The sequence below is a fragment of the Trichoderma breve genome, chromosome 2, assembly GCF_028502605.1.
Source record: "Trichoderma breve strain T069 chromosome 2, whole genome shotgun sequence".
NCBI lineage: Eukaryota > Fungi > Ascomycota > Sordariomycetes > Hypocreales > Hypocreaceae > Trichoderma > Trichoderma breve.
In genome coordinates this window covers 4,520,482-4,546,128 of record NC_079233.1, presented here as the reverse complement: position 1 = coordinate 4,546,128, position 25,647 = coordinate 4,520,482, and the positions used below count along the sequence as shown (strand labels likewise).

Genomic DNA, 25,647 nt, shown 5'->3' with positions numbered 1-25,647 from the left:
GGCTCGAAACAACTCTCCAAGAACAGGACTGCGGTCTACTTCGCTCCATTGATGCCACCTACATCCGGTCTCGCCTTTACCCTTTGGTGTTGCGACCAACTGGTCCATGTGTCCGACAAGATTCTCATTCAAGAAGGAATTGCGACTTTCTACTCCAGGTTTGTCGCCATCTTGTTCAAACAGTAGGCCATCCAAAGGCTCTGCCAGTATCTCGATTGACACAGGTACTCAGGGTTCCTTGTACCGCTACCAGATTCGTTGCTTCCGAAAGCTGTCCTCTCCCAGGTTAACAAGTCTCATTTGTCGAATGATGTATCAGTAGATGTCGATTGTATGAGCCTATCGCTATTTTCGCCGCTGCAATTGTTCATAATCGTCTGTTCATGGTTCTCATGACCGGTCAGTTCGCTCTCTGGCGAGATAACAAGGCTCTTGGTAAGTCTTTCTCATGAAATCATCTCTTCAACAAAGAAAGCTGGAATACAGCCACCCCTAGATGCCATTAATGCAATTCACATCGCAAGTGACAATGGATTGATTGAAAACTAATATTTTCATCTGTCAGTTACCCTGTTAACAAGTCAAAGGTGGGATGCTTGGACATATAATGGAGGAAAGTTTGTCTTCAGACTCGGGGCTATGTAACTAATCTCCGGTACTTCCGTTAACTCCAATTCCTCCGGTTTTATGCAAGCTGCAGATAGAAGAAGATATTATGAGTAGTTAAGTTATGGTTTACATTGTACAAGCTACTGTTAGGGTAAAGGGTAAAGCCAAAGACCATCTTGGCGTTGGGCTGTGGCTCAGGATTGCACTTCATTGCAATCCAGGTTCCTATCCTTATACAGTGGGACACCAACGGCGAAACCAAACATCCTACTGCAGCGTACTATTAGTATTAGGAAGAACTTTAATCCTCTTATCACTGATCTTACACTGAGTTCTTTTTAGTAGGCAGCTCAGAAAGCTGCATGGCACTAGAATAGCATGCAGATGTTTCAATCATCCGACATCTTAACCCAGGAGCACTATTTCTTTTCACAATGGCAAAGTTTGCTCATTACCACACCATGTCTGTCCGAGTACACAAACAACGCACTCATGCGGTTTGCAAGGAAATAGGGACCCCAAATGAATGTGTGTATATACATGGGGAGAATACGCTCGCCATTGCGAGATGAGTTTAGTGTGGTGGGTATGTGCGGGTTATCTGTTTTGGGAATACGCTCATTTCTCGATACCCTCTTTTTTGTAAACACCTTGGCTCTCTCTTCTTAACTAATAATAACTGAATGAAAGATACTTCGCCGCGCATCGCCCCAATACTAGAAAAGTATAGTATCAATGTGATACTCTCGCTGAGGCTAGCATACATATCAAGGCCCTATATATCGATAGATCTCTAGAAATGGGACAATAGACATACGAAGTGTATAATTCTCAGGCTCATATGCGTTCAAGACAATCCACTGGCATGATTGGGCGATATCACAAAATCTCATATAGCAGAGGTTATTTTCCTTATTGAAGGAAAATAAAGAAACTAATGTGACCTTTTCACCCCTGTGAGCACAAAAATGTATAATTATGAAGAGAATGATGAATTCGGAAGTTTCATTTTGCTCTACCGAACTAACAACAATCTTTTCCCAGCCACTCCAACACTACCAATGCTTCATGCCTCTTGAACAATTCATTACGTTTAGACAAGCTAGAGTATCAACTGGTATTACATCACAGATTAGTATTGATCTCAACAGCCGTAAGGGGGCAAAACACCCAGGAATTTGCGTGATATCCGCTATGCTAAGCTGGCACATCAAACAGCGGCCTTTAGACTTAGCTCCATTCAAAATCCGGATATGTTACCAATCCGCAAAACTCTCTTTCAAGAAAACATCTACAATCTCATGTTCTATATTTATTGGACCATTTGTTCCATTCATAAGAAGCCGTTGAAATGCAACATTCGCCATTATCATCGTGGCTCAAGTCGTTTACTGGCAATGATCAATCAACCTCAGTTTTAGCGGATTTCCCTTTTCCCCATCGAATAATCTTGCGCTTTTCTTACCCAGTATGGCTTTTCAATTTCACACAACTACCTTTGGCCTGTTGATGCGTCTACTTTCTCGCAATAAAAATTTTCAATATCCTGATGAGATCAATCCACTACTATGGAAGAAGTTCCTTCGCCAAGATACATCCGAACATGCAAATGACTCTGGCAGAGGTTCGCGCAAAAACGAAGCAGATGAGCATAGCGTTTTGCAGAATACCGTCATTCACGATGGCGGCAATGAGGTTCTCCTAGTAGAGTGGTATGGACCAGATGACCCCGAGGTAAGACAACCCCCTACTGCCCCTATAATGTTTATCTGCGGAATGATGTAGCTCTAAAGCCAGCTCTTTGACTTGTAGAATCCTCGAAATTGGCCATTGGCCTGGAAAAATCTCATGATGTTTCAGCTTTGTGTCTTAAACTTTGCTGTCTATATGGCAAGTTCTATCTATGTTCCAGGTGAGCTGGGCGTCATGGAAGACTTTGGCGTCAGCGAGATCGTAGCAACCCTGGGCCTCTCTCTCTTCACTTTGTAAGGCAACTCGGCCCCATTATGAGATTCAAAGGCATTAATGTCTTCGCTAACGTCTTTTTCTATTACTGCCAGTGGATATGGTGTCGGCCCCATGTTATGGTCTCCATTATCTGAGATGCCAAAAATTGGGCGCAGCGGTATCTTCTTCTGGACACTCTTCGCTTTTATCCTATTTCAGCTTCCCGTTGGATTTGCTCCAAATATTGCAGTATTTCTCGTCTTTCGCTGGGTGACGGGCTTCTGTGGTAGCCCGTGTCTATCCACCGGTGGCGGTACTATCCTTGATCTATACGACCCCTCTGTCGCCTCCTATTTACTGTGCATTTGGGGAACAGCTGGTCTCTGCGGCCCTGTATTTGGTCCGATCATTGGCGGATATCTGGTCCCTGCTAAAGGATGGCGCTGGACAATATGGATAATTACATGGATTTGCACGCTGGTTTTGGCTGCAATGTTTTTCTTTTTCCCTGAAACTAGTGCAGCAAACATACTGTACAAAAGGGCCAAAAGATTGAGGAAGGCGACTGGGGACAGTCGACTTAGGAGCCAGTCCGAGATTGACGCCGCGCATTATACCACAAGAGATCATCTGATCGTCCTCGCCAGAGCTTTTACTTTGACATTCTCTGAGCCCATAGTTCTACTCATGAACTTGTACGCCGGTCTCCTGTATGGTATACTATTCATCTGGTTCGAGTCATTTCCGCTCGTGTTTGGAGATATTTACGGCTTCAACCAAGGCGAGCAAGGCCTGGTTTTCCTAAGCATTTTCATCTTTGCTCTCATCTCATTGGCACTCTTTTTACTATGGATTAGAACCAACCTCGTCCCAAAAGTCAATAAGCCGGGCTTTACGCCAGAGATGGTTCTTCCTCCAACTTTTTTGGGATGTCTCGCTCTTCCAACTTGCCTATTCTGGTTTGGCTGGACATCACGAGCGAGTATTCACTGGATCGTACCCACTATTGGATCGGGTCTCTTCTCTATTGGGGTTGTCACGTTGTTTAATCCGCTCTTCAACTATCTAGGCATCGCATATCCCACATACGCAGCATCCATATTCTCGGGGTCTGCACTTTTCCGTGCCTCATTCGGTGCCTCGTTTCCACTTTTTGTAAGAAATAGTGTACATCCTTCTTTGTTTCTGTAACTAATCACAAGTCTCCTTTTAGGCGCGCCAACTCTTTCTTCAGCTAGGTCTTGGCCCAGGTAACTCGCTTCTCGGTGGTATCGCCGTGCTATTTATCCCGGTCCCCTTCATTTTCTACAAGGTAGGTCCAAAATTATGAGACATTGCGAGGAATACAACTGACCACCAAGCAGTTCGGGGGAAAGATCCGTCATATGAGTAAGAATGCTCGGCACGATTTATAAGAACATTGTGCAACGGCTGGACACTCAATACGGCAACAGTCATCGCAGATCAATAAGCTCATTAAGCATGGCTTCTGGGCTCCACAATGAAAGAAATCTTAGGATTAGATAAATCTTTATCCATGGGAAGGCGTACTCAATGGCAGGTAGCGAGGATGAGAACGTTATGAGGTACTAGAAGAGAAATGAGGAGAAAATGTCCATAGATAAAAGTGGGCTAGACATAATAGACCAGAAGGTTACATTGGTTTTTTATCTACTACTTTCTGAAACTAAAGATGCAGTACCTGAGAGTTTGCTCTGATGAAATCAAAGGACGCCGATCGGAAGCTGTCATTTAACAAAGATGAAGAAGTTGCACCAAGTTGCATCACCTGTTTTCCTGATCCCCAGCATGGCCATGTAGGGAGTAGTGTTGAGCCATTGCTGTTTGGGTTCATCGTGTTAAAAAAAGAGATGTAAAATTCCTGTGTAACGGCGGAAGCATAACCTGGAATCAGCCCAAACGCAGCGATTTGTGAGGTTGTGTGGAAAGTTCCCAAAAAAGCCGTCCCGTATAAGTAAGACGCAAGAAAGGACCACGTCGGTACTGATGGGGCTATCTGGTCTACTGTCTCAAGAAGACTGCGCCTTTGAAGTGTGAAAATAAAGTCACCAAGTATAGCGGCTAGTCGTTTGTATTCTGGATAAAGGTTATTCAACGGCCCTGTTCTGAAAGGCGAGCCAGCCGAGGGATTGTCTGGATAGGTGGCCACCAGATCTTGGACCTGAGACGCAGTGGCTTGCTGGAAATAGAGGCTGCCAAGATATTCCTCAACGTCTTGTGTGTTGGTAAGATTCAATTGGTAAACCGAGAAAAGAGTTCCTTCATCTTCCTGGTCGCCTAGCAACAAGGGGACTTTTGCAAATTGGCCTCTTGAAGCCAAGATTTCCGGTGAATCAAGGAGGACTGTTCCATCTGGCCTTGGTAGGTATGACAAAGCGATGGAATTATAACTGCTTGAGATGGGAACGGATTCTGCCGCTAATAGAAAGGTGTTAAAATCTACGGATCTCAAACATGCTAGAGTATCGTTAGATGTCGAGCATCCGGCGCTGTCAACGACCTTGTCATAAATGAGTTGAGCCTTTGTAGAATTGGCAGGCTCCGCAGGGAGGATGCTGCCGCTCTCCATCAATGCTGCTCTAAAAAGGGGCTTTCCGTGATAAGAGTTATTGCCTCCAAAGAGTGCCGTCTGATCAAAGACGCTCATAGAGCCTGCAGAGAATCCCCAAAGTGTCACTTTATCGGGATCGCCACCAAATTGCTCAATATTATCAGCGACCCACTGAAGTGCCAATCGCTGGTCCAATAGACCTAGGTTGGTACTCCCATCGTTGAAGAGCTCTTTGCCAGCGAGGAAACCGAAACCCCCTAGTCGATAATTTGCCGCCACAAAAATTATCGGTGTACCAGAAGCAATTGAGGCTTTGATGAGATTTGTGGAGTCAACTCCCTGCGTTGCGCCAGATTCAAAAGCTCCTCCATAAATGAAAAACACTACAGGAAGCTTGGAACCGCTTGAAGCATCTGAAGGCCTCTGGACATTCAGTGTCAGGCAATCTTCGTCTTGGTTTTGTATTACATTCGTTATATTCGTGATGATATCCAGTAGAATTGGTGGTAGGCCACTGGGAGTGTATTGCGAACAAAATTGGGGGCATGCTTTCGGAGTAGCAGTTGCCTGAACCTCGCCCAAAGTAGAAGTTATGGGTTGTGGTGGCTTCAGTCGTAGCGATCCTACTGGCGGATGCGCGAAAGGTATGCCTCTGAAGCTGTCGATTCCATTACTGCTAGAACCAACAACTGTAGAATAGCGCAAGGCCACGGATGGACCGTCTGCACCAGCCAACTGTGCGTGAGAGGCAACGGCAAGAAGGAGTCCCGTTAATGTTGTGAGGCTGAACATGGTGTGGGGGCAACTAATAAGGTTGCTGCTATGTGAAAGGCAATAACATGAACTAAACTGACTCGATAATCCCCAGAAAACAAGCAGTGGCTGATTCGGACCTCCTCTATCTATTTAACAGAAGCTGACAACTCTTAGAAGCTGACAACTCTGGAGTTGCTTACATGTCAGGTATTCTCATGTGCCTCGGGTCATGAGTATCGCAAATGCAGTAAACTACCTAGTAGTCAGAAGCAACCGCGGTACAATGGCTCAACGGAAGAAATTTTGGTAATAATTCTACGCTTTCATGTCAGCTGGCTTGGTGTTTTCATGGTTTGTTCCTTTTCACCGACTGTCTCGGATTGCTTCTCGGTCGCTTTCTCGGTCGGGGCGACTAATATTGACTAAGGGGCAACGAAGCTAATACGAGTACGCAAAAAGTAGCCAATATTTCGTATTTCGTAGCCGAGTTCCGTGGTCAGATTGCGGGGATAGCGTGATTCGACACGGATCCCCCGCAATTCCCCCAGAGTTGGATGCATAATCACGATCTCATCAGAGAACATGCACGTCCAAACGCCGGCATACCCCAACGTACCCCGACATCCATCGTGTGCCTGCTGGAAGGCTGTAATTCAATCTTCGGTCAGTACTGAATAGAAATGGAGCAAAGCAAAAGCCCGGCTACGGCCACAACGACGGCCAAGGCAGCAATGCCGAAGGCTTGTGACGCGTGCCGTCGTCGGAAACTCAAGGTACCACCCGCATTATTCCACACCTCCTTTAGACACAGCCGTTAATGGAGCTGATAGTGTCCGAGACGGCAAGGGTCACCCTCCGAATCACCATCAGATATGAGGTGTCTTCGCTGCCAACGGACAGATATCCGCTGTACATACAATGACGAATTCGGAAGAAAAGGACCCAGAACTGGAAGGTGTGTTATTTTGTGAATCTAGAAGGTTGAATTTTCTTCTAACAGCTATAGGCGACTCGAGGCCATTCGGGCCAGCCAAGCGTTGGAAGCAAATTCCAGAGCAGTGAATGCTACTCCAGACAATGATGCCAGTCAACCACACGGTTTGATGCCAAACGATTCTTTTTCGGAACAATCGCCTGTCCAATTTGATCTCTCCTCCTTTGGTGAAGATGATTCTGCATCGTCTATCGGTCACCTAGACGGTCATGCCGGAGCGGATTCCACAGCTTCCAATCTTGACACCATTCAACAACCATGGGAACGATTGGCTCTCGGGACATCCGCAGACATACTTAATCCAGCATTGGAAGAACAGAATGTGGTTCATTTCAGCCATGATCAGCTCTCTGTTGCCGCTATCGAAAGCACCGATGGAGTTGCCTTTTCATGGCAAGATATTGTCGCCGAATTGGCTTTGTTTTGCCTTAAGTGCTACCAACGTCATCCAATCATCAATTTGGAAACTGTGCTCAACAGGATTGAACGGGGGGACCACGTTTCAGATCCCACCTTTCGCACGATGCTGCTCTCAATTTTTCTCGTCAACGAGGCCAGTCAGTTTCGACACTATCCCGACCGCAGCCCAGCGCGGTTAGACCTTCTTTCAAGAGCGACAGAGAAATCACGGGCCAATTCACCCTACTACCATTATGCCGATTCCCCGTCTTTGGATACCGTGATCGCTTCAATCTTCCTTTTCATAGCATACAGCGTTCGAGATAAGCACAATCGCGCTTTCCTTTACTTAACAGAAGCCATCGGACTCATGGATCTCGTCAAATACCCATGCGACCGGATAGAGATAGTTCAATACCACCGTATTGAGTGTTTGCTATTCGTTACCGAAGCGGCATCTAACTCGATATATGGCGCCCGGGGAAAGAGAAGAATTTCCAGGAACCCCTCTAGCCCTCCTCCGAAAGAAGTTTTGGATAGATGGTATATCTCTGAACACAAGCAAAAGCAGCTTCCCCCACTGCTATCTACTCTACCTTATGAATCGTTAGACAAACGAGCCGCTGAGCTTCTATACGCTATGACCCGGCTTCATAGCGCTCTTGATACCGCTGGTGTCTCTAGTGTTGAGTTTCAAGACGATATTTTGGCCACCTTGAGTAATCACGATGACAATAAGCCTTCTTGTCTGATCCAAACAGCAGACGTGGCCATCACCAGACAATGGCAACTGGCTACCCACTGGTGGCATGCATTATCGGAAAATGGGTACTCTTCCGAGAGGAAAGAAAACGCGCGCTACATAATACAAATCATTGGCATGACTGCAGTCCAACGCACCAAGTTTCTTCACCCCGGGGCTTGTCGAATAGTGGGCCACGGTAAACTGGCTGCGCTTGCGGATACCATGTTTAAGATTTCATCCGCCCTCGACATATTACAATGTTGTTCTTCCCTGATACGCGACATGATTCACATTGTTTCTAAAGCAGATTGCGAGGGGTCATTTGCACCTGGACTTAGCCTCGTCGCAATATGTATTGAAGAGGTGCCGCGGCCTGTCACATCTGGCCATGAATTAGAATACGATGGTCGAGCATTTGGAAATACTGATGTAGAATTATTTCCTGGCAACTAAACTAATATCGACTCTGTTGTTCTATCTAAATTGTCTTCAGTGCGTAGTCTAACGCACGGACTTGGTTTCTGAAGAATTGCCTTGCTGCTAGTGTTGTGGTTGGAAATGTGATCCCATGAGGAACCCCCGGGACAATCTCCAGTTGGGTATCTATACCTGCATTTCTCAGATGCAGGGCGTATGCTATACCCTCGTCTCGAAGTCCATCCCGGCCAGCCACCGTGATATGACATGGCGGATGATTAGTTGGAACTTCAGTCTTAAGCACCGAGGCGTATCCGTGCGCGAATTCGACACCTGCATAGTTGTCTGTGATCATGTATTAGATACATTATCTAGTAAGAAGACGTTTTTAGTTGCTCGACTTACCCCATACTGCTCTGAGGACCGCTAACTGTCCAACGACGTCCTTGTCTATGCGGCCTGATGATCTTGAAGCTTTTAAAACCTCAGGATACAAATCAGGGTGGCATGTAACAGGAACAACCAAGTTAACATGGCGAATTCTAGGAACAGTGTGTTCCTTTGCATCCCGAAGTGCCACGGCTGCAGCAAGATTACCACCAGCCGAACAACCCCAAAGACCGATTCTATCCGGATTGATGTTATACTTCGCCGCGTTATCTATTGCCCACTGCACTGCTTGATAGCAGTCGTTGAGAGGAATTGGAAATTTATTCTCGGGAGCGAGACGATAATCGACATTAATCACCACTGCACGCAACTCAGACGCGAAGAATTCCGCAGTTCCTGTGATAGATGTCAGGTATCTCTCCAAGATCGAGGGGTATGTATTTTGATGTGTCGAACCTTCGTCCACTTCTGGGAATCCATGAACCCAACCACCCCCATGATACATGATTAAAGCTGGCCTTGGGCTCGAGTCTTTAATTTCCGGATCGTAAACTCGAACTGCGAATTGATTTCCATCCTCATATGTGACCGGAACAGTCTGGATGTGTATCTTGGAGATAGCACGCGATCTTGCTTCAACAGGAGGAGTCTTCGGCCAAGTAATGTACTCTTCAGTGAGCCACTTGCGCATCTCTACATGATCAGCTGGGTGTATAGTTGCGATTCTTGATGGAGGCAACTTGAACAATTCCTTGAGATTCACCTCGGATTAGCGCATGTCAATGGCACATTGGGGTAAAGATGGCTGGAACTTGTGACCCCACCTGCATATAGTTCATGTCCGCATCCTCAATAATGTTTTGGGAAACATCTGACCCGTTGGTGTGTTCCATTTTCGCATGTATGAATGATGAAATGCTAACAATCTACAATATGCAAAGAATTTCGCTCAAATATCGTGAGAAATGATGGACAACTGTGTTTGCACGGCGTGGAATCATATACTATGCAGCTGAGCTGTGCCACTATTCCCCAGTTGGTCTAGAACGGCTGATGGGCACATCTCGGTCGCTTGCTCGGTCGCTTGCTCGGTACATGTATTTTCAAGATCGTGGAGAAAGCCTGCAATTTTTTTTTCAGAGCCCCTGTATTGCTCGGAGACAAGGAGGCCTTGCATTCGCCTCCCTGGCACTGGGTAGATCCATTGCAGCATGTCCTCGTATCCCAGAGTAGCTTTTGATCGACCAATGTGAATTACATATAATACAGCTGGAACAAGCCGCCTGTTCCTCAAACGAAATCTCTTCTTCTCGTCTACAGATACTCATCAATAGAAAAGAGTGTCGCCACTCTTGTCGATTCTACCGCCATGGACACAAAACCAACTCAGGAGTCTTCTCACGAAGAAGTTATTGACCATACCCAAGCGCTTCCCACGGACCAAAAATGGTGGAATTGGAGGGTTCTCATGAATTGTAAGAACCAAACTGCTCAGTGTTATCAGCCAACTAACAAATTTATAGTGACTATCGTCGGGTTCGCCCTTGGCCTTTACGGCTACGATAATGCCTTTACTTCGCCATTGGTCTCCTTACCGCTCTTCGTGAATAAATATCAGGGTCTAGGATTCGATGGACTTCCTGTGTTCACGGTATCTATACCACTCACCGTCTTCATCTCTTATGCCTTATAGTCACTGACATATTGGTTGGAAAGGCGCGTAACCTTGATTTGGTTATCACTGTTCCAATTGTAGGCGCCGCGCTTGGAGCCTTCTCAGCCATTCCCATACAAAATTATCTAGGAAGAAAAGGTGGCTTTCTCGTGGCATATGCAACCATGTGCATACCGGGCTCAATTTTGCAACTCTTCGCTCCAAATCTAGGAGCCCTCGTTGTAGGCAGATTTTGGAACTGTTAGTTTCCCTCTGTCGAGTACTGAGCAGAATCTAACATGAGTATAGACTTTGGAATCAGTATTCTCACAAATATTGCCCCTATCTATCTCTCTGAATTGGTACCGGCCAATGTCCGAGCTCGAGCAGTGGGATTTGCTATTGCTGGGAGTGGTGCAGTCTCAGTCATCGCCACGGTGGTAGTGTGGGGATCAGCCAAGATTTTGGACAGAAGACAGTATATTATCCCACTTGCAATCCAGGCGGCGCTACCTGTTCTGCTGTTGGTCTTGTCGTGTTTCCTCACTGAATCACCCATTTGGCTGCTCAGCAAAGGTCGAACAGATGCAGCTAAAGCAAGTCTCACTGCTCTACGCGGCGGTAATTCTTTTCTTGCAGAAGCCGAGTTATCGATTGCTACCGTCGCATTACGATCAACAAGCGAAAAGAAGACAGCCTTTAAGTTTTGGGAGATTCTGAATCTAGCAAACTTGGAGCGAACGATGTCCTCTGCTGCTCTGCTCTGCCTTTCACAGGTTGGTGGTCAGATCTTGGTTGGTACATACTCAACCGTCATCTTAGTGCAGAGTGGCGTCTCGGATCCGTTCAAGATTACCATCATCATCTTCTTGATGCAATTTGTCGGCACACTTCTTGGGCCTTTTCTGCTTGATAGGTTTGGCAGACGAACCGTTGCACTCCCAGGCTACATCCTCCTCTTTCTTCTGGATCTTGCAGCTGGCATCATTGCGTGTGTTGGGCTCAAAACTCGACCTGAGCAGCTGGCCCTTGCGGCTCTCTGCATCATCTTCGCCTTTGTTAACTCAATCAGTTTTCAATCGATGTAAGCTTTCATCCGTCAGGCATTGCTGCCGTTTCCATTGAGCTAACTATGACAAACACAGAATTTACGTCCTCCCGACCGAAATACCCACCGCTCATCTCAGAGAGCCTTCTATGACATGGACCTTATTCTGGTCATATGTGACTGCAATTATCACCACGTTTGCTATACCACAGTTGACTAGTGCAGATGCGTATGTTTTGCCACTCATATCTCCTCATGCTCTCGAGTACAATGACTAATAGATGCATCTTTTATGTGCGGTGTAAAGCGGAAACTTGGGAGCCAAGGCTTTCTTAGTATTTGGAGGGTTTATGCTTATCACTATTGTGTGGAGCTATTTCTACTTGTACGTCCCCTTTGCCGTTTCTATCCCCGAATTTCGTGTTTCAGGGAAAGTAAAAGGAAAGCGACTGATTCACCTTTGTTGTTTAGGCCAGAGACTGCGAAGCGAACACTTGCTGAGATTGATGAACTGTATGAAAGGAAGGTACCCAAGCGCCATTGGGCAAGCTACAAAATAGAGATGACTGAATCGGAAGCCAAGTCAGCTTCGCAAAACGCAGGCGTAACTGATTGACTTCAATAACTCTTAATAAACGATTATTGTTGGATGGTTTGTCTTACAAAACATAGCCTAATATCATTATTTTAAATTCACAAAAAGGTGATAAACTATGTTCCTCAGAATAACCAGTTATATCGATTTGCGCTACACTAGTTGAGATGAATAATTCATCTTAAAGTTGCTATACTTAGCTACGGGGGTACCACTTGAGGTAAACATCCACAGCCTGGGCCACCGAATCACGAGGGGTTGTCCATCCATCTTGGTTGCCCCATTTCTTCAAGAGAGCTAAAGCTGGGGTCTGGTCGGTGGTGATGCTCAACTTAACTTTGCCTGTGAAGTCATCAACCCACTTCTCATTTGGATATAAGTCTCTGAAAATGGCAAGAAAATCGTCCCAATTAACGTTGTTACCCCAAGCCTGGATGCGTTCCCCCTTGGTTTCGGGATCCAGTGCAGCAGCAACATGGAGCAGCGCAGTATCCTTAACATCTACCACCCAATCTGAAGTCGACGAGTTAGCAATGCATATTGGATATAAATAAAGGGAAAATACGATACTTACTCGCAGGCATGCCGATTATTCGCTCGAGAGAACCGTCGTATAGGTACTTGAGCCAAGAAGACCCTTTGTCAGTGTTGAATTTGTTAAGTGGTTCACCAATGATGCCGGAGGGAGCTACGACGTTAAGAGTAAAGTGAGGCTTTTTATCCTTGACAAAGTCCCACGCTGCTTTCTCGGCAATAGCCTTGCTTGCCATGTATACAACGGGACCTCGGCTAGGCTCGTAAGGAGGCGGAGCCCAAGCAAGCTCGACGGCCATATCATTCCAGGTATCTCGAGTGACATTTGTGTTATTTCCCAGTGCTGGGGCAGTAGATGCCACCAGCGAGCTGGTATAAACAAACTCTTTGACGGAAGGTTCTTTGATTGCGGCTTCAAGAAGAGAGGTAACGCCTTTGACGGTTTGGGGAATGACGGTATTGGGATCAGGAGAGAAGCTCATAACCGAGGCGACATGCTGGATGATCTGAACGCCTTTAACAGCCTCCTCAAAGGCATTATCGGCTTCAAGATCTGCAGTCACTACCTCAAAGTCGCCGCTCTGCGCATAAGTCTTGAAAAGGTCGTTGGCGAGCCAGGGATACAACGATACATCGCGGACCGTGCCTCGGACCTTATAGCCATGCTCTAGGAATTGCTTCGCGACATGAGTTCCGACGAAGCCGTTGACGCCAGTAACGAGGACCCAGGAGCCTTTAGGGACGGTGACTTTGGACGAAGACATGATGCATAGAAGAAATTTATAGTAGTATATCAGTATAATTACTCTTCAGAGTATGAGAAAGGATGTATTGATGGTTTGCGAATGGCTTTCTAGAATAAGGAGATGGGTTTCAAGCTGTCTTATATATCTCCGAGAGAGACATCTTCTCTCGAACTTGAATGAGTACTAAGTGACTTAGAACTCGTAATTCAGCCACGGAAGACACACGAGATGAAGATACAATAGCGGATGGCGTGTGATTACGCTTTCAACATTTTTACCTGACAAATCCTAATTAATAATATACGTTGCGTGAGTATAATCTTTACGGCAGTTGTATACTCCAGCATGGAGTAGAGGCAGCAGATTTCTCTGTTTTTTGTGCAATAAATGCCAAACAGCCCGTCAAGCTCAAAACGGATTGATGACTAGAGAAATGGGATACTTCACCAGTGAGAACTCTCGGAGTTAGGGCTTCCCTACGGCCCACTGACGTTATCGCAACATGCTCAGGTCGTTAATTACATTTTCCTAATTTGGAATTAAGAGCAGCCTTATGTTCTCTTTAATGCGGATTTACGGAAATCGATGTCTTACAATCCATGTCAATTGGTATCTACGCTGCATCCCCGTACCCTGACGGATTGGGAAAGCGCAAGTCTTGGCTTTCTCCTAACCTTCGACCCACATCATTCATGCTTAGCTGAGGCTGTCAAGGCAGCATCTTGATACGAAAGCGAAACTTGCGGTTCTTAGAAATCAGCAAAAGACTTCAAATTGCAATGCTTACTTTAAGTACCGATTTGCTTACTCTTGTTTATATATTGATGGCAGCAGCGCTATTTTTTATTGTCTCTTGAAGTTTGGTTGGTACCGAGACAGTCTACGCATATACGTCTGCAGCAGCATTTGAACAGAGTGCCGTTCTTTGTTTCTACAAGTATGTCTATAAAGGCACACCTTAAAAGATACTAGCAGGAATACTGTTCGTGACTCTAGTAGCTATCGTCTTTGGGCTGAAAAGATCATATCTGTCACGATGTTCGTTTCTTCCTTGGGTATGTCTCTCCAGGCGGTCAACGAACTCGATGCAGTTATGCCAAATTTGTATCTGCTTCGTATCTTCTTGTGTTTCCTGTTTCGTTCCAATACGATCGCTATGATATTTGGCGCTCTATTGGGTAGGGTCTCGAAAGACGCCGTTCTCGTGCGTTTCACGCCTCATTGTGTTGTAGTATCTAGGGTAGAATTTGCTCTCGTCAGGCATATGAAATTTCAGATGGCTAATTATTAACCGGATAATAATATTCTGGGTGACAGTAGGAATATGGCTGCTTTGCAACTGTGAGAATTCATTGTCGATATCTTTTGATGGGCTGAAACGTATCAGGACAGCGTCGTTGCCCTGTCATAGAGTTATTAGAACCATCGCCAAGTCTGCCATCCCTCTGCGACTCTTGATCTGAAAAGGCAACAGAACTACGACGGCTAACAGAAGGCAACGGGTAAGATTGAGGAGAGCTTACTTGATCTGATCAGCGAAGTCATTCGCAGAGATTATGCTAGATGTTTCGTCAACTGTTAGCGTACCAATGATACTATTCAGTCAGCACATCTGGCTGGCCGCAAACATGTACCCCTTGCTAGGATGAGTAGAAAGATTTTTTTGAATATATCTCTCTGGCATGAGTATTGCTGTTCGAGCTTTAAGATGTCTTTAGGGGGCGAGTCAACCCAACGTGAAGTGTTGGGATCAGATTGTTGGGCCATCTTTGAATTCAGCGAATGTTTGAGCCATATATAGATGATTAGATGCCATATAAAGAAACAAAACAAACGGCAGGTGGCAGCAGACACACATTATTAACAACCTCTGCCAGAATTGGACCTTCGGTAAGCAAGGATGGATATCTAGGTTGTCCCAGTGAGGGGTTATCACGACCTAGTCCCCCGTAACGTGCCAATGCCTTCTAAGCTACTGACTTTATTATTATAATTGCTACAATATGTATTATTGACCTAATCTTATGGCCTGTTGGCCTAATAGTATACGGGCCATCCAATGGTCTTTTACTATTTAAATAGGGGAACATTGGTATAACTCCATTTACGAAGACGCCATTTGCTTCCCAAACGATGTCGAGCAGTCACTCGTCTTCCGCCTCTTCAGTGGCTTGATGGGAGTAGAGTTGGTAGTCTTAGACGCCTGCATCACTCTAGCTTTACCTTGCTACCGCAAGTCAGCCCCGTCGATTGTTTTGCTTGACAGAGAAGACTTCTCTTTCTGCCTTTTTTCTCAGTAACCAATTGCAGGGCTAATTTTGGTTATATTTTTCAAAAATGTACTCGTAGGACATTGTGCAGCTGTAGCGAACAACATTCTTACGTGAATGATGGGGCTGTTCATTACCACACACAATTAGGGGCACAGTTCATCGCGACATGCTGTAAAATATTTGCATCAAATACTCCAATCACCGTCATTATCACCACTGAGCGAATTACACCCAGTGACGCCAATGAAGACACTATTGGCTGTATTGAAGATCTCCGCTGCTCTTGAGGTTCCGGACCAGTCTATCCCATTGACCCATCGGTTACATCTCCCCAGAAGGAAAACAACAACAACTACAGCGTGTTGTACTCTGACTCGCAACAAGGCGAAGCACGGCAATTCTTTGCCTAGCCCCTCGCTAGTGCAGAGATGCTCCAAAGCTTGGTAAAGCTTGGTAAAGCTTGGCTGAACTGCTTCTTTGAATGACTACTCTGTATTTGGCTACTTAGCTCTCTAGGCCCACTTGTCAGACAGCGATGCGTTCCAGATCGGCCCAAGAATCGACCAGGAATAGTTTAGGAACGACGGACCGGACCCCTTTGTGGGGTGAGGTTCATCTTTAGCTCAATAAGAATCGATAGATGGCTGCTGAAATACCAACCATCATGGGCTATCAATTGATCTTGGCACTATTATCTCGATAGCCTTAAAATTACTCTCTCGATAGCCTCATGCAGGGTTTCTCGACCCATTTCGGGGCACCGCGTCAGTCTCTTGCGCGGCGACTCAGGTCATGGCCGCTAGCAATCTCTTCTAGAGTATGCCTCGTCTCGCATCGATACTGAATCTTCTTTTCCCGGTATCCACTGAATAAAACCCATCTTAGTAAATAAGCTATCCGCTTGAGAAGCACATAGTACGAGTATGAAAATGCTAAACATTGGTAGGCGCTCCTCAACACCTTTAGAGTTATATACACCTTGTCACTTGTTGGCATGGCCGAAAAACCGTATCCTCCACCATAAAGACACAAGACCGTAAAGGAACAGCTACCAGTGATATCATGCCCACCTTGGTTAACACTGGAGGCAGAAAGTCTCTAGCTCGCCACTCTGCTCTTTCCAAGATTGCATTTCCCACTCTACCGTCATACTAAAAAGAGAGCTATTATACGCCACATGAGGTGATGTTCGCGTGCCTGAACTGACAAAGCTACACGTACTAGAAGGCAATAGTGGGAAAATTTCAGCTCAGCCACCGTTCTCCATCACCAACGGATATGCCCGCTTAAGGGCACGGGTTCCTGGTTTAAGATAGATTCCCGGGCCATTGATGCTTTTCATTGGTCAGGACGAGACAATGCAGCGTCAATGCCGAATCTTCAGGTCCGTCGTGGCCGTGGGCCAAAAGACAATAGCTTGGCCGCGATGGACCGGTCTAGATACTCTCAGATATCGATTGTGCAGAAGATGAGGCTCAGGCATCACACAACGGAAGTGAGCATGCGGCCATAAATACGTGCTGCCCGTTAAGCTTTGTACTATCTTCTCAGTGCACTTCCTCTTCATCCATCTTTGTTAGCATCTTGGCCATCGGACTTCATCCGCATAAGCCAAAATGTGGTACCAAAATGCGCTGCTCCAGCTGCTCCCGCTGGTGGCTGTCGTCAGCGCCTCGCCTGTCCAGAAGGTTCCCGCCGATTGCTTCACTAGAGGATGGACCAACAACCATCTGCTTTCTTCAATGATGGCGCCGGCCTATTCGCAGTCGGCCCAGCAGATCTGCAGCGCCGTTTTGCTCAAGACGAAGACCGTGGACGTTACTCCGACGTCTACTTCGCACGTCACTGTCGTCAAGACGGACTACACGACAACCTCTTACGTTGACGCCTATGTCACGTCAACTGATGTAGTCTCGTCTACCACTACATCCACACCCAAGCCAACCACCATTGACGTTCCCAATATTGTCGCTACGAGGACGCTGACTAAAACCCACACGGCTGTGAACCATGTCGTCGATACCGTCACCGTCACCACCTCAACTGCTGTTATTGATGTTACCTACTCCACAAAGATCGTTGATCTGACCGTGTCTACCGATACTGTCTTTACAGCCACTGTCATCGACACAGCTTACACCACAGATGCTACTCGTGTGGCCACTGTTACCACCTCAACGGCCACTGACCTTAAGACAGTGGCTACAGCAGTTGTGACAGATGTTGTTGCTACTGAGGTTGATACTATTAAGAAGACTACTACTGTCATTGACTCAACCTCTTGGAAGCCAGTCACTGTCTACACATCCACAGCTACCGTGTCAGACGCTGTTAGCACTTACACCTCCCTGGTTGTGACATCCATTGATGATGTCACCAAGTACACTGGTACCAGTGTTATTCCCACAACTGTGGAAACCGATGTTATCACCACTACCACCACAACTGGTTACACCACAGACTACACTGGTGTTAGCACTATTGTTACAGTCATTGGAACAAACACCTTTACCACTACCGTCCAGACTAACACGGAGACTGTTTACACTGGCACCAGTGTTGTGCTCACAGCTGTTGAGACCGACGCAGTGACCCTTACTACCAGCACCGGCTATGCTACTGTCTATACTGGTACTGATGTTGTTGTCAAGCCTGTTGAGACTGATATTGCCACTGTCACTACTGGCACCGATGTTGTCACTGTCACCTCCATGTACACCAGCTTGGAGACGATTACTACCTTGGAGACCATTGACGTGCCTACCCCCGTTTACACGCCTGTCACGTCCACCATGACGGTCTTTGACAAGCGATCTCACAAGCGGAACTTGGAGGCCGTTTGGGTTGAGCAGTATGGTATGGCCGCAGTGAAGAACGCTTGCGGCTGTGTTATTGCCCCCGCTCCTACTACCACTGTGACCAAGGTTGAGCCTACTGTTACCGTGACTCAGACTGTGTCCAAGACGGTTGACGCAGTGAAGACCCTTACTACACACCTGACTACTCATGTCACCTCCACGGCCGTTCTGACCAAGACGGGCAAGCAAGTCACCAAGTACAAGGCGATCCCTGTCACTTTCACCACCACCGTTGTTGTCAGCGCTACTTCTACCGCCACCTCTCTCACTACTGTTGGTGCCGACAGGACCATCGTGGAGTCCATTGTTGCCACCAACACCGTAGACGTCGATGCCACCAACTTCCGGGCCCTGACCAAGACCACTGTGCTTGATAAGACAGCCACTATTGTCGCTGGTGTTGTTGCTACAACTGAAGTTGACGTTACCGCCACTGCTACCTATGATGCAACTGTCACTAAGAGCGTTACAGAAGTTGATGCTGTGTTTACTGACGTTGTAAAGACCACGGAGGTTGACCTCGTCGCAACCGCTGTTGTTACCTACGTTGCCACCGTCACAAACGGTGTTGTCAGCACAGTTACTGAGCTCAAGGAGTTCTACACCACAGTGCCAGTTACTGCCACAACCATCGACAGAGTCGCTGTTGTCTCGGTTGATTATGAGGAGTCTTACACGACTGTCCCTACTATCGCAACTGCTACCGATGATGTTATTGCTACCGCCACTGTGTTGAAGGAATCTTTCAAGACGGTGCCTACCACAGTCACAACAACCCGGGATGTCGACGTTACTAAGACTGCCTGGCTCGAGGCTACCACCACCGTTGCCACCACCGTTACATCAACCTTGGACGTTGAGGCGCACAAGACTACCGTTGATGTCATCACCACTGTTGTGCCCAAGACTACTGTCACAACCTTCACCACCCACAACACACCCACCACTGTCACAACCACCGTTTTGCAGACAGCTACTTGCACCGCAAAGCCGGTTGCGAACGGCGGTTTTGATACCGGCGCAATTTCTCCTTGGACTCCTTTGGGCAGCTTGGTCGGCGCTGTTGTGTCCGGCGGATCCACCCTTGAGAAGCCCAAGTCCAAGTACTCTTTCCAGTGCACATCGTTCAACAAGAACAACAACTGTGGCGTTAAGCAGACTCTCACCACCTGCGCTGGAGTGACCTACTCTTGCCAGTATGACTACTTCTTCAGCACCGCCGACACCTCCAACGGTGTCTACCCTGCTGTGGCTGTCTATGTCAACCCGAAGACGAATGCTAGCCCCGTGTCTGCGTCCGCTGTTACCATCTTCAATGCTAACAAGTGGCTGCACGGATCAGCCTTCACATTCACTGGTACTGGAAAGGATGTGATTGAATTCCAGGCCACGACGCCCACCAAGAACACCAACTCGTTTGCACTCGATAGCATTGTTTGCACTGCTGTGCAGCCTACCGAGAAGCTGTAATTGACCGATGAGATGGGTTTTCATAGGAGATTTGATGCCGCAGTTTGTAGCATCAGTGTCGGAAAATATTTTCTTCCCATGGCATAAATATATGTATTTAAGCACATTCACTCTTTTAATAATTTGGACTTGTTTTGAACTAGAGAACAAAGCGACTTGAGGCTCACAAGAGTGCTGAGGATGCTTCAGCACTTGAAATGAGTCCTCTACATAGACATAGCATAGTACCCTCCGTAAATAGGGAGCGGCGTCACCTTAGCGCAGTCAATCGAATTTTTTCCTTTTTCTCACTTTTTGCGAACCCTTTGTTTTGTACACATTTTTACCAAGTGACTCAACTAGCGACTGTAGTTCTTCATGTTTGGACAGCTTCGTCTTCTATGCATCGAGTGTCACTGCGGCTGATTCCATTGACAGGTGAGATTTAACCGCTAGTTTACACATTTAGATTGAGCGATAAAGGTTTATTCGCATTCATGATAAATTCTTAGCCTTAGAAACCTTAAGCATAAGCTTATGGCCAACAGGTGCAATATTAAAACGATCCTCCAGTTCCATATCCGCCTCAGTCATTTCCTCTCCAAGCCGCAACTCCAGGTTTCGGAATACAGAGGAAACAGCTATGTAAAGCTCATCCCATGCCAAGTTCAATCCAATGCAAGCTCTCCTACCCAAACTGAATGGGGTTAATGCCGATTCCATATCCGCATGAGGGTTAAGCCAACGTTCGGGATTGAACAACTCTGGGTCCGGGAAAACTGCTGGATCGCGATGGTGAACGAAATTCTGCATGTTGACAACCGTGCCAACAGGGAGGTCGATATCATGGACTTTCATCGGTTCGTTAAGAACTCGAGGCAGCGAGGAGATGATGGTGGGATACAACCTAAATGTCTCCTTTATGACTGCGTTGAGGTACGGCAATTTCCGTAATTCTGATACACTCTCTCCGCCGTCCTCCAGCTCAGCACGAAGACGTGTTTGGATAGCTTCATAGCCGGGGCGCGATAAGGCGTACAGGAGGTATGTTAGCGTGGTGGACGTTGTACCACTGCCGGCAAACATGATTCCCATTGCCTCCTCGACAAATTCTTCATGATTTAGTTTTCTACCAAGAAAGCCATCCACAGATGAGAGGTATGGAGAAATTAAATAGCCGTCGTCTTTGTCTGGGAGCTGTAGAAACTCACGTAGGAGCGCCCGGCTTTTCTGCTCCCACTGGCGTCGGCGTTGATACGGCTCGCCGACGAAAGGCATCTTATGGGCGAAGCCTGTGGGCCTAAGCCAAGGTAAAAGTCCATCAAGAATGAATGTGAATGCACTGCCATCCATAGCCTCAAGTAGTTCAGTGAGATCTGTAGTGTCCTCGAACGGGAAGTCCTTTCCGAATCCTGCCTTGCAGACCACTTCGAGGCTGAATAGGCCACACATGAGAAACGCATTCACGGTGCCTGTAGTTGCTGAAGACGAAATCTCGAGAAGACGTTTTGCGAGATTGTCCGCCTTTGATCTGATCATTGGTTCCAGCCGAGTCATGGACTGGAGCGAATAGGGTGAAGCTGAAATCTTCCGACGGGCCGCATGTTCTTCCTTGTTTCTATTCAAAGCGAGATGAGTTTTGAACACAAAATTGTGCTTGATTCAGTCTGTAACTCACGTCATGGCGAATATGTTATGTTGGTCAACGAATACAATTGGAAGATAAAATGTCGGTTCTTTAGACGAAGCTTTGTTGCTGGAGTATATGGCTCGGTAATATCTCCAATCACTGATTGATACCTCGTTCGGGCCGATACGCACTAAAGGCCCATAGTCTTTATGTAGCTGTAACAGTTTCTGTAATTGTATTGAAAGATTAGTCTTATTCTGAGGTTATTCATCTTAGTACTACTGTATGTAGCTTGCCTGTGCTCGCTGCCACTTGAAAGTAGCAATAGTGATGGTCCATGGAAATAAGGCAGCGTTTTTGGGCCCTGGTACATCTCGAAGAGGGCTCACTAGAATTCGTTGGACAACCTAACAGAAGAATGTGTAAGGATACGCGTTATTCAACACTATACCAGCTATAGGAGTGTGATTGTTGCTTTAGTGAGAACCTTCGTACTGACCTTCAGAAATAGAGGACACCCCAATACAGCCAACGCCAAGAATGTGTATAGCCTGAAGGTTGCACCCGATGCTATGGAAGCGAGAGCTACCTGGTAGCCCTCTTCCATTGTCACGATTGTGTTGTTTTACAAGACGGAAACAAGTGAAATATGATTGAAGAGCAATGGCCCCGGTTTTTCACTGCTATGTCCTCATTGTATATGTCGATGCCAAAACGAGAGTTTTAAGTAGTCCAGATGTCTATGCCTTTCATTACAGACTTTACCTGGGGAGCTACGTATACGGAGGTATGTTCCGTCCTATACAATGTACGCTAGGGGGCGTATCGGCATATCCGCCTCAACAATGACATCTTACCCCGCGGTTCCCCGCAAGTCTTTGAACATTGTCCGGGGAAATCGGATCTAGGAGCTCAGACAAGTGGAAATCCGATCAAGCGGGGAGCTTCTGGATATTAACATGCGGGCCGTAATCGTCAGGAGCGTGGAATTTAGATAGATTCGTCTGCTTCATTGTGTACTACTAATAGCTCCGTGGGGCGTCTCGCAGGAATGTTTACCCGCAGAGGGGCCTGTCCCGCGAGTTGAGTAAATCACCCGGAGTTCGCAGCTCCGAAAAAGGGAATAAGAGGAACATGGAAGAAAAGAAAGAAAAGAATACAGACAAAGTCTCCCTTACCTATCACCAGAAGAGTTCCTAAGCAAAAAGCTACTTCTTAATACATTGGCGGAAGACGTGTCTCAGAATAGCTACTCTGCACTTAACAGTAACAAAGGATTTGAAACATAAGCTGTTTATGTCTTTAACCTATATTTGTTCATTATTATTTTAGAATACATAATTAACTAACTGAATTTGTATAAACAAACTTATTTATTAAATATCGTTTCGGGGAGAAATTGTTACAAAAACATGACTGGTCTTCCATTCTTTAGTCTCCGTCTAGAGGCAACTTCAGAGATCCAAGCGGAGATTTTTGCAAGACGACTGCGGAAATTGATCTACAGAATCGTGGGGCATACCTAGGGGTCCCACAACTAAACCTCTCCAGGCCTTGATCACCCACTCCTTAATACATAGTTTGTGGGTTGCAAGCCTCTGTGTAGAAGAAGAAGAGAACAGAAAAGCTGCTATAATGGAGTTAAGATCATGAGAGAAGTTAGAGGTTAAAGCCGACCTTGTGCCGGGCAGAGAGGTTATACGTTTGGCTGGGGCGAGATTCAATTACAGCTCTAACAATTAGGCTATCATATGTGTAGCTGCTGTTACTTCTAGAAAGGACAGAGGTACTGTCAACTCACTCTTGGACTGCTTGACAAGCTTCTCTCATTGACTACAATACATGCCATCAGATAATCGTAATATTTTGCAGGACAGCTTTCCCGTCCTTTAGCATCATCATCGCCTCTCCTCTCATAACGCCATGAACGTACGCATCGCCAACAAGCTTGTACGCCGGGCCGCCTCCGTCCCTCCGCACAGGCCGTAACACGAACGGGACCCTAAGGCCTGGAAACACACAGCATACATCGCCCTCTCGAATCAATCTATGAGCCAGGCCGTAATAGCCCGTCTTGGTACGGAAGACACGCCGGTTGTGAGCTGCCCAGGCGGCTCCTCTCTCAAAGCGCCATGACTCCGACTTTGCACCCTCGAGGCCGACATCCTGGATTGCGCAACCAAACTTTGCGCAGTAGCCGCGAAAGCCTTCCCGATGCTCGTCGGCAAGGTCGCTGGGTTTTTGGTCGGCCTGTGCGGCGTTTGCGACTAGAGTCAGAGAAAAGGCTTCGACTTTGTCTTCTGGGGGGTATTGCGTTGCGGCATCTTCGTTTTCCACGAGATCTTGCCAAATCTGCTCAACCACCGGGCGATCTTTACCAACTGAATGGGTGCTAAAGTCGCTTTCTGTCGTGGCCAATCCGGCCCACGTGACTGTGTCGAGAATGAATCCCTCGATTTGCAATGAGCGATCGTCATTTAAAGAGAAAACTGCTGTTGTATCGCGTCCGCCTGCGTAGTACCAGAGGGTAGGATATGCGAGAGCACAAACGTTCTTGGCCAGATTCCAGTGCGGCACCCATGACGGGAAATTACTGTCCAGAGTCTCCTGATTGCGGTCTACGCAAGATAAGATGAATGACAACTCGGCGATTTTAAGAAGCGCGCAGGCGGTTTCGTAGTATACATCAAGTAAGCTTTTGTTGTAGTCTGGATTTAATAGAATATCGCCCGTCTGGGGATTCAGTGCGCTGGGATGCCCAAGGAATGCAAATACGTAGTCTCTATGGTCCGTAGCTTCGAAGCGACGACCAATATGAAGGACCTCAGTGAAAGATACCTTGGGGCGTTGGGCCTCGAGCGATTGGACGGGCCTCTCGGATAACTCCCTTTTCCATGACACAGAAGTGGCCATGGAATTCCACAGGTCGGCAAATGTGTCGGTTATCTTGAATAATCCAATGTCGGATACCGGAAATAGATGCCCAGCCATGAGACAAAGGTTAGACACTTCAACGATGTCGCTGATGTTAATGGTCGCTTCGCCCCATACCAATGTTGCTTGCAGTGCCAGCCCAGCCTCCTGCAAAACCCATACTCGAGAAAACCACGGGAGACTCGTCATTTCTCGAACCATGTCCCATTGGTTTGGATCGGAGCAGATGGGGTTATCTACCATTGGATTGGGAACATTCTTCTCATGCCCGTAAGTTTCCCAGATCTTTCTTGATGCCACCGCTGTGTCCTTGAGCAGATTGACGCATGGGAGAGAAATATCTGTCTTGTTTTGACCCAGCCAGATGGGAACATTGCCTGATTGTTTGTAAATCTTTCCCATCAGACGAACTTGCTTACTGCGTTCGTTCAAATCTTCTTGATTCACGCAGATGGCGTCGATCCAGAGCCGACGCAGACCACCCTTGGAAAGCAGCCCGTTCAATGCTTGGAAGAGATTGATTGTGACCGAGAGAATTTTCCCATCAATAGTGATGTTAATCTTCTCAAGTGGATCTCCCCAGACGTAAGAGAGCGCATCATAGCTCCCATAGCAGTCAGCTAACGCGACAGTAGTTAAGTGAAATGACAACCTTTCTGAGTCCAAGTCCGCTTCTAGCAGCCGGACAAACTCGCCTTCTGTTGGCAACGGCTCATATATGTATTTCTCATCGGCAGGGACGTCGTAAGAAACGCCGAGCAAGGCCAGAGACGGCGAATATCCCCCCAAAGGATGTGCGCCTGGGATCGGAAGATTATCTGCATTCTGGGCGCTGGGCTTGGCTTGTGCCACAACTTCCACCGTCGAGCTGCTGTTCTCAACTCCGGACATTTCTTCTCTTGCGCAGAGCTATGTCGTTTCTCGGCTTCCTGTGTTACTAGGATAGATGCGCTCCAGGGTTTATCAAAATGAGCTGAATTGGTCAATTTATGCTTGACCCTATCTGTTCAATCGGCTATATCAAACTTGGGCATCTAACGGACACCGAGTTACAATTTGCGACTTAGATATCTACCATGGCTATAAAACTTTCAATG

The 25,647-nt window shown here is 46.8% G+C and overlaps 9 protein-coding genes across 9 annotated transcripts; 4 read left to right on the top strand and 5 right to left on the bottom strand.

Annotated features, from left to right (window-relative positions):
• Window positions 1-2,079: 2,079 nt before the first annotated feature.
• Window positions 2,080-3,971, top strand: T069G_03611 (major facilitator superfamily domain-containing protein; the record flags this gene model as incomplete). The annotated part of the gene is made up of 5 exons (XM_056170821.1): window positions 2,080-2,343; window positions 2,422-2,594; window positions 2,670-3,711; window positions 3,770-3,868; window positions 3,921-3,971. 5 exons carry the CDS (start codon window positions 2,080-2,082, stop codon window positions 3,969-3,971), a joined length of 1,629 nt encoding a protein of 542 aa, XP_056031713.1.
• A 272-nt stretch (window positions 3,972-4,243) lies between these two features.
• Window positions 4,244-5,920, bottom strand: T069G_03610 (carboxylesterase family domain-containing protein; the record flags this gene model as incomplete). Its single annotated transcript, XM_056170820.1, has 2 exons — window positions 4,244-5,551; window positions 5,597-5,920. 2 exons carry the CDS (start codon window positions 5,918-5,920, stop codon window positions 4,244-4,246), a joined length of 1,632 nt encoding a protein of 543 aa, XP_056031712.1.
• Window positions 5,921-6,756: 836 nt separating this feature from the next.
• T069G_03609 (uncharacterized protein) lies at window positions 6,757-8,475 on the top strand (the record flags this gene model as incomplete). The annotated part of the gene is made up of 2 exons (XM_056170819.1): window positions 6,757-6,839; window positions 6,891-8,475. The coding sequence occupies 2 exons, from the start codon at window positions 6,757-6,759 to the stop codon at window positions 8,473-8,475; spliced, it is 1,668 nt and encodes a 555-aa protein (XP_056031711.1).
• A 25-nt stretch (window positions 8,476-8,500) lies between these two features.
• T069G_03608 (alpha/beta hydrolase fold domain-containing protein) lies at window positions 8,501-9,722 on the bottom strand (the record flags this gene model as incomplete). The annotated part of the gene is made up of 4 exons (XM_056170818.1): window positions 8,501-8,784; window positions 8,845-9,225; window positions 9,286-9,580; window positions 9,654-9,722. The coding sequence occupies 4 exons, from the start codon at window positions 9,720-9,722 to the stop codon at window positions 8,501-8,503; spliced, it is 1,029 nt and encodes a 342-aa protein (XP_056031710.1).
• Window positions 9,723-10,198: 476 nt separating this feature from the next.
• On the top strand, window positions 10,199-12,147 carry T069G_03607 (sugar transporter domain-containing protein; the record flags this gene model as incomplete). The annotated part of the gene is made up of 7 exons (XM_056170817.1): window positions 10,199-10,304; window positions 10,353-10,480; window positions 10,546-10,744; window positions 10,793-11,567; window positions 11,629-11,760; window positions 11,839-11,916; window positions 12,003-12,147. The coding sequence occupies 7 exons, from the start codon at window positions 10,199-10,201 to the stop codon at window positions 12,145-12,147; spliced, it is 1,563 nt and encodes a 520-aa protein (XP_056031709.1).
• Window positions 12,148-12,322: 175 nt separating this feature from the next.
• Window positions 12,323-13,424, bottom strand: T069G_03606 (NAD dependent epimerase/dehydratase family domain-containing protein; the record flags this gene model as incomplete). Its single annotated transcript, XM_056170816.1, has 2 exons — window positions 12,323-12,639; window positions 12,701-13,424. 2 exons carry the CDS (start codon window positions 13,422-13,424, stop codon window positions 12,323-12,325), a joined length of 1,041 nt encoding a protein of 346 aa, XP_056031708.1.
• Window positions 13,425-17,295: 3,871 nt separating this feature from the next.
• Window positions 17,296-20,007, top strand: T069G_03605 (uncharacterized protein; the record flags this gene model as incomplete). Its single annotated transcript, XM_056170815.1, has 1 exon — window positions 17,296-20,007. One exon carries the CDS (start codon window positions 17,296-17,298, stop codon window positions 20,005-20,007), a length of 2,712 nt encoding a protein of 903 aa, XP_056031707.1.
• Window positions 20,008-20,481: 474 nt separating this feature from the next.
• On the bottom strand, window positions 20,482-22,223 carry T069G_03604 (cytochrome p450 domain-containing protein; the record flags this gene model as incomplete). Its single annotated transcript, XM_056170814.1, has 4 exons — window positions 20,482-21,604; window positions 21,665-21,831; window positions 21,913-22,023; window positions 22,116-22,223. 4 exons carry the CDS (start codon window positions 22,221-22,223, stop codon window positions 20,482-20,484), a joined length of 1,509 nt encoding a protein of 502 aa, XP_056031706.1.
• A 1,241-nt stretch (window positions 22,224-23,464) lies between these two features.
• On the bottom strand, window positions 23,465-25,441 carry T069G_03603 (heterokaryon incompatibility protein (HET) domain-containing protein; the record flags this gene model as incomplete). Its single annotated transcript, XM_056170813.1, has 1 exon — window positions 23,465-25,441. One exon carries the CDS (start codon window positions 25,439-25,441, stop codon window positions 23,465-23,467), a length of 1,977 nt encoding a protein of 658 aa, XP_056031705.1.
• Between the last annotated feature and the right edge of the window lie 206 nt (window positions 25,442-25,647).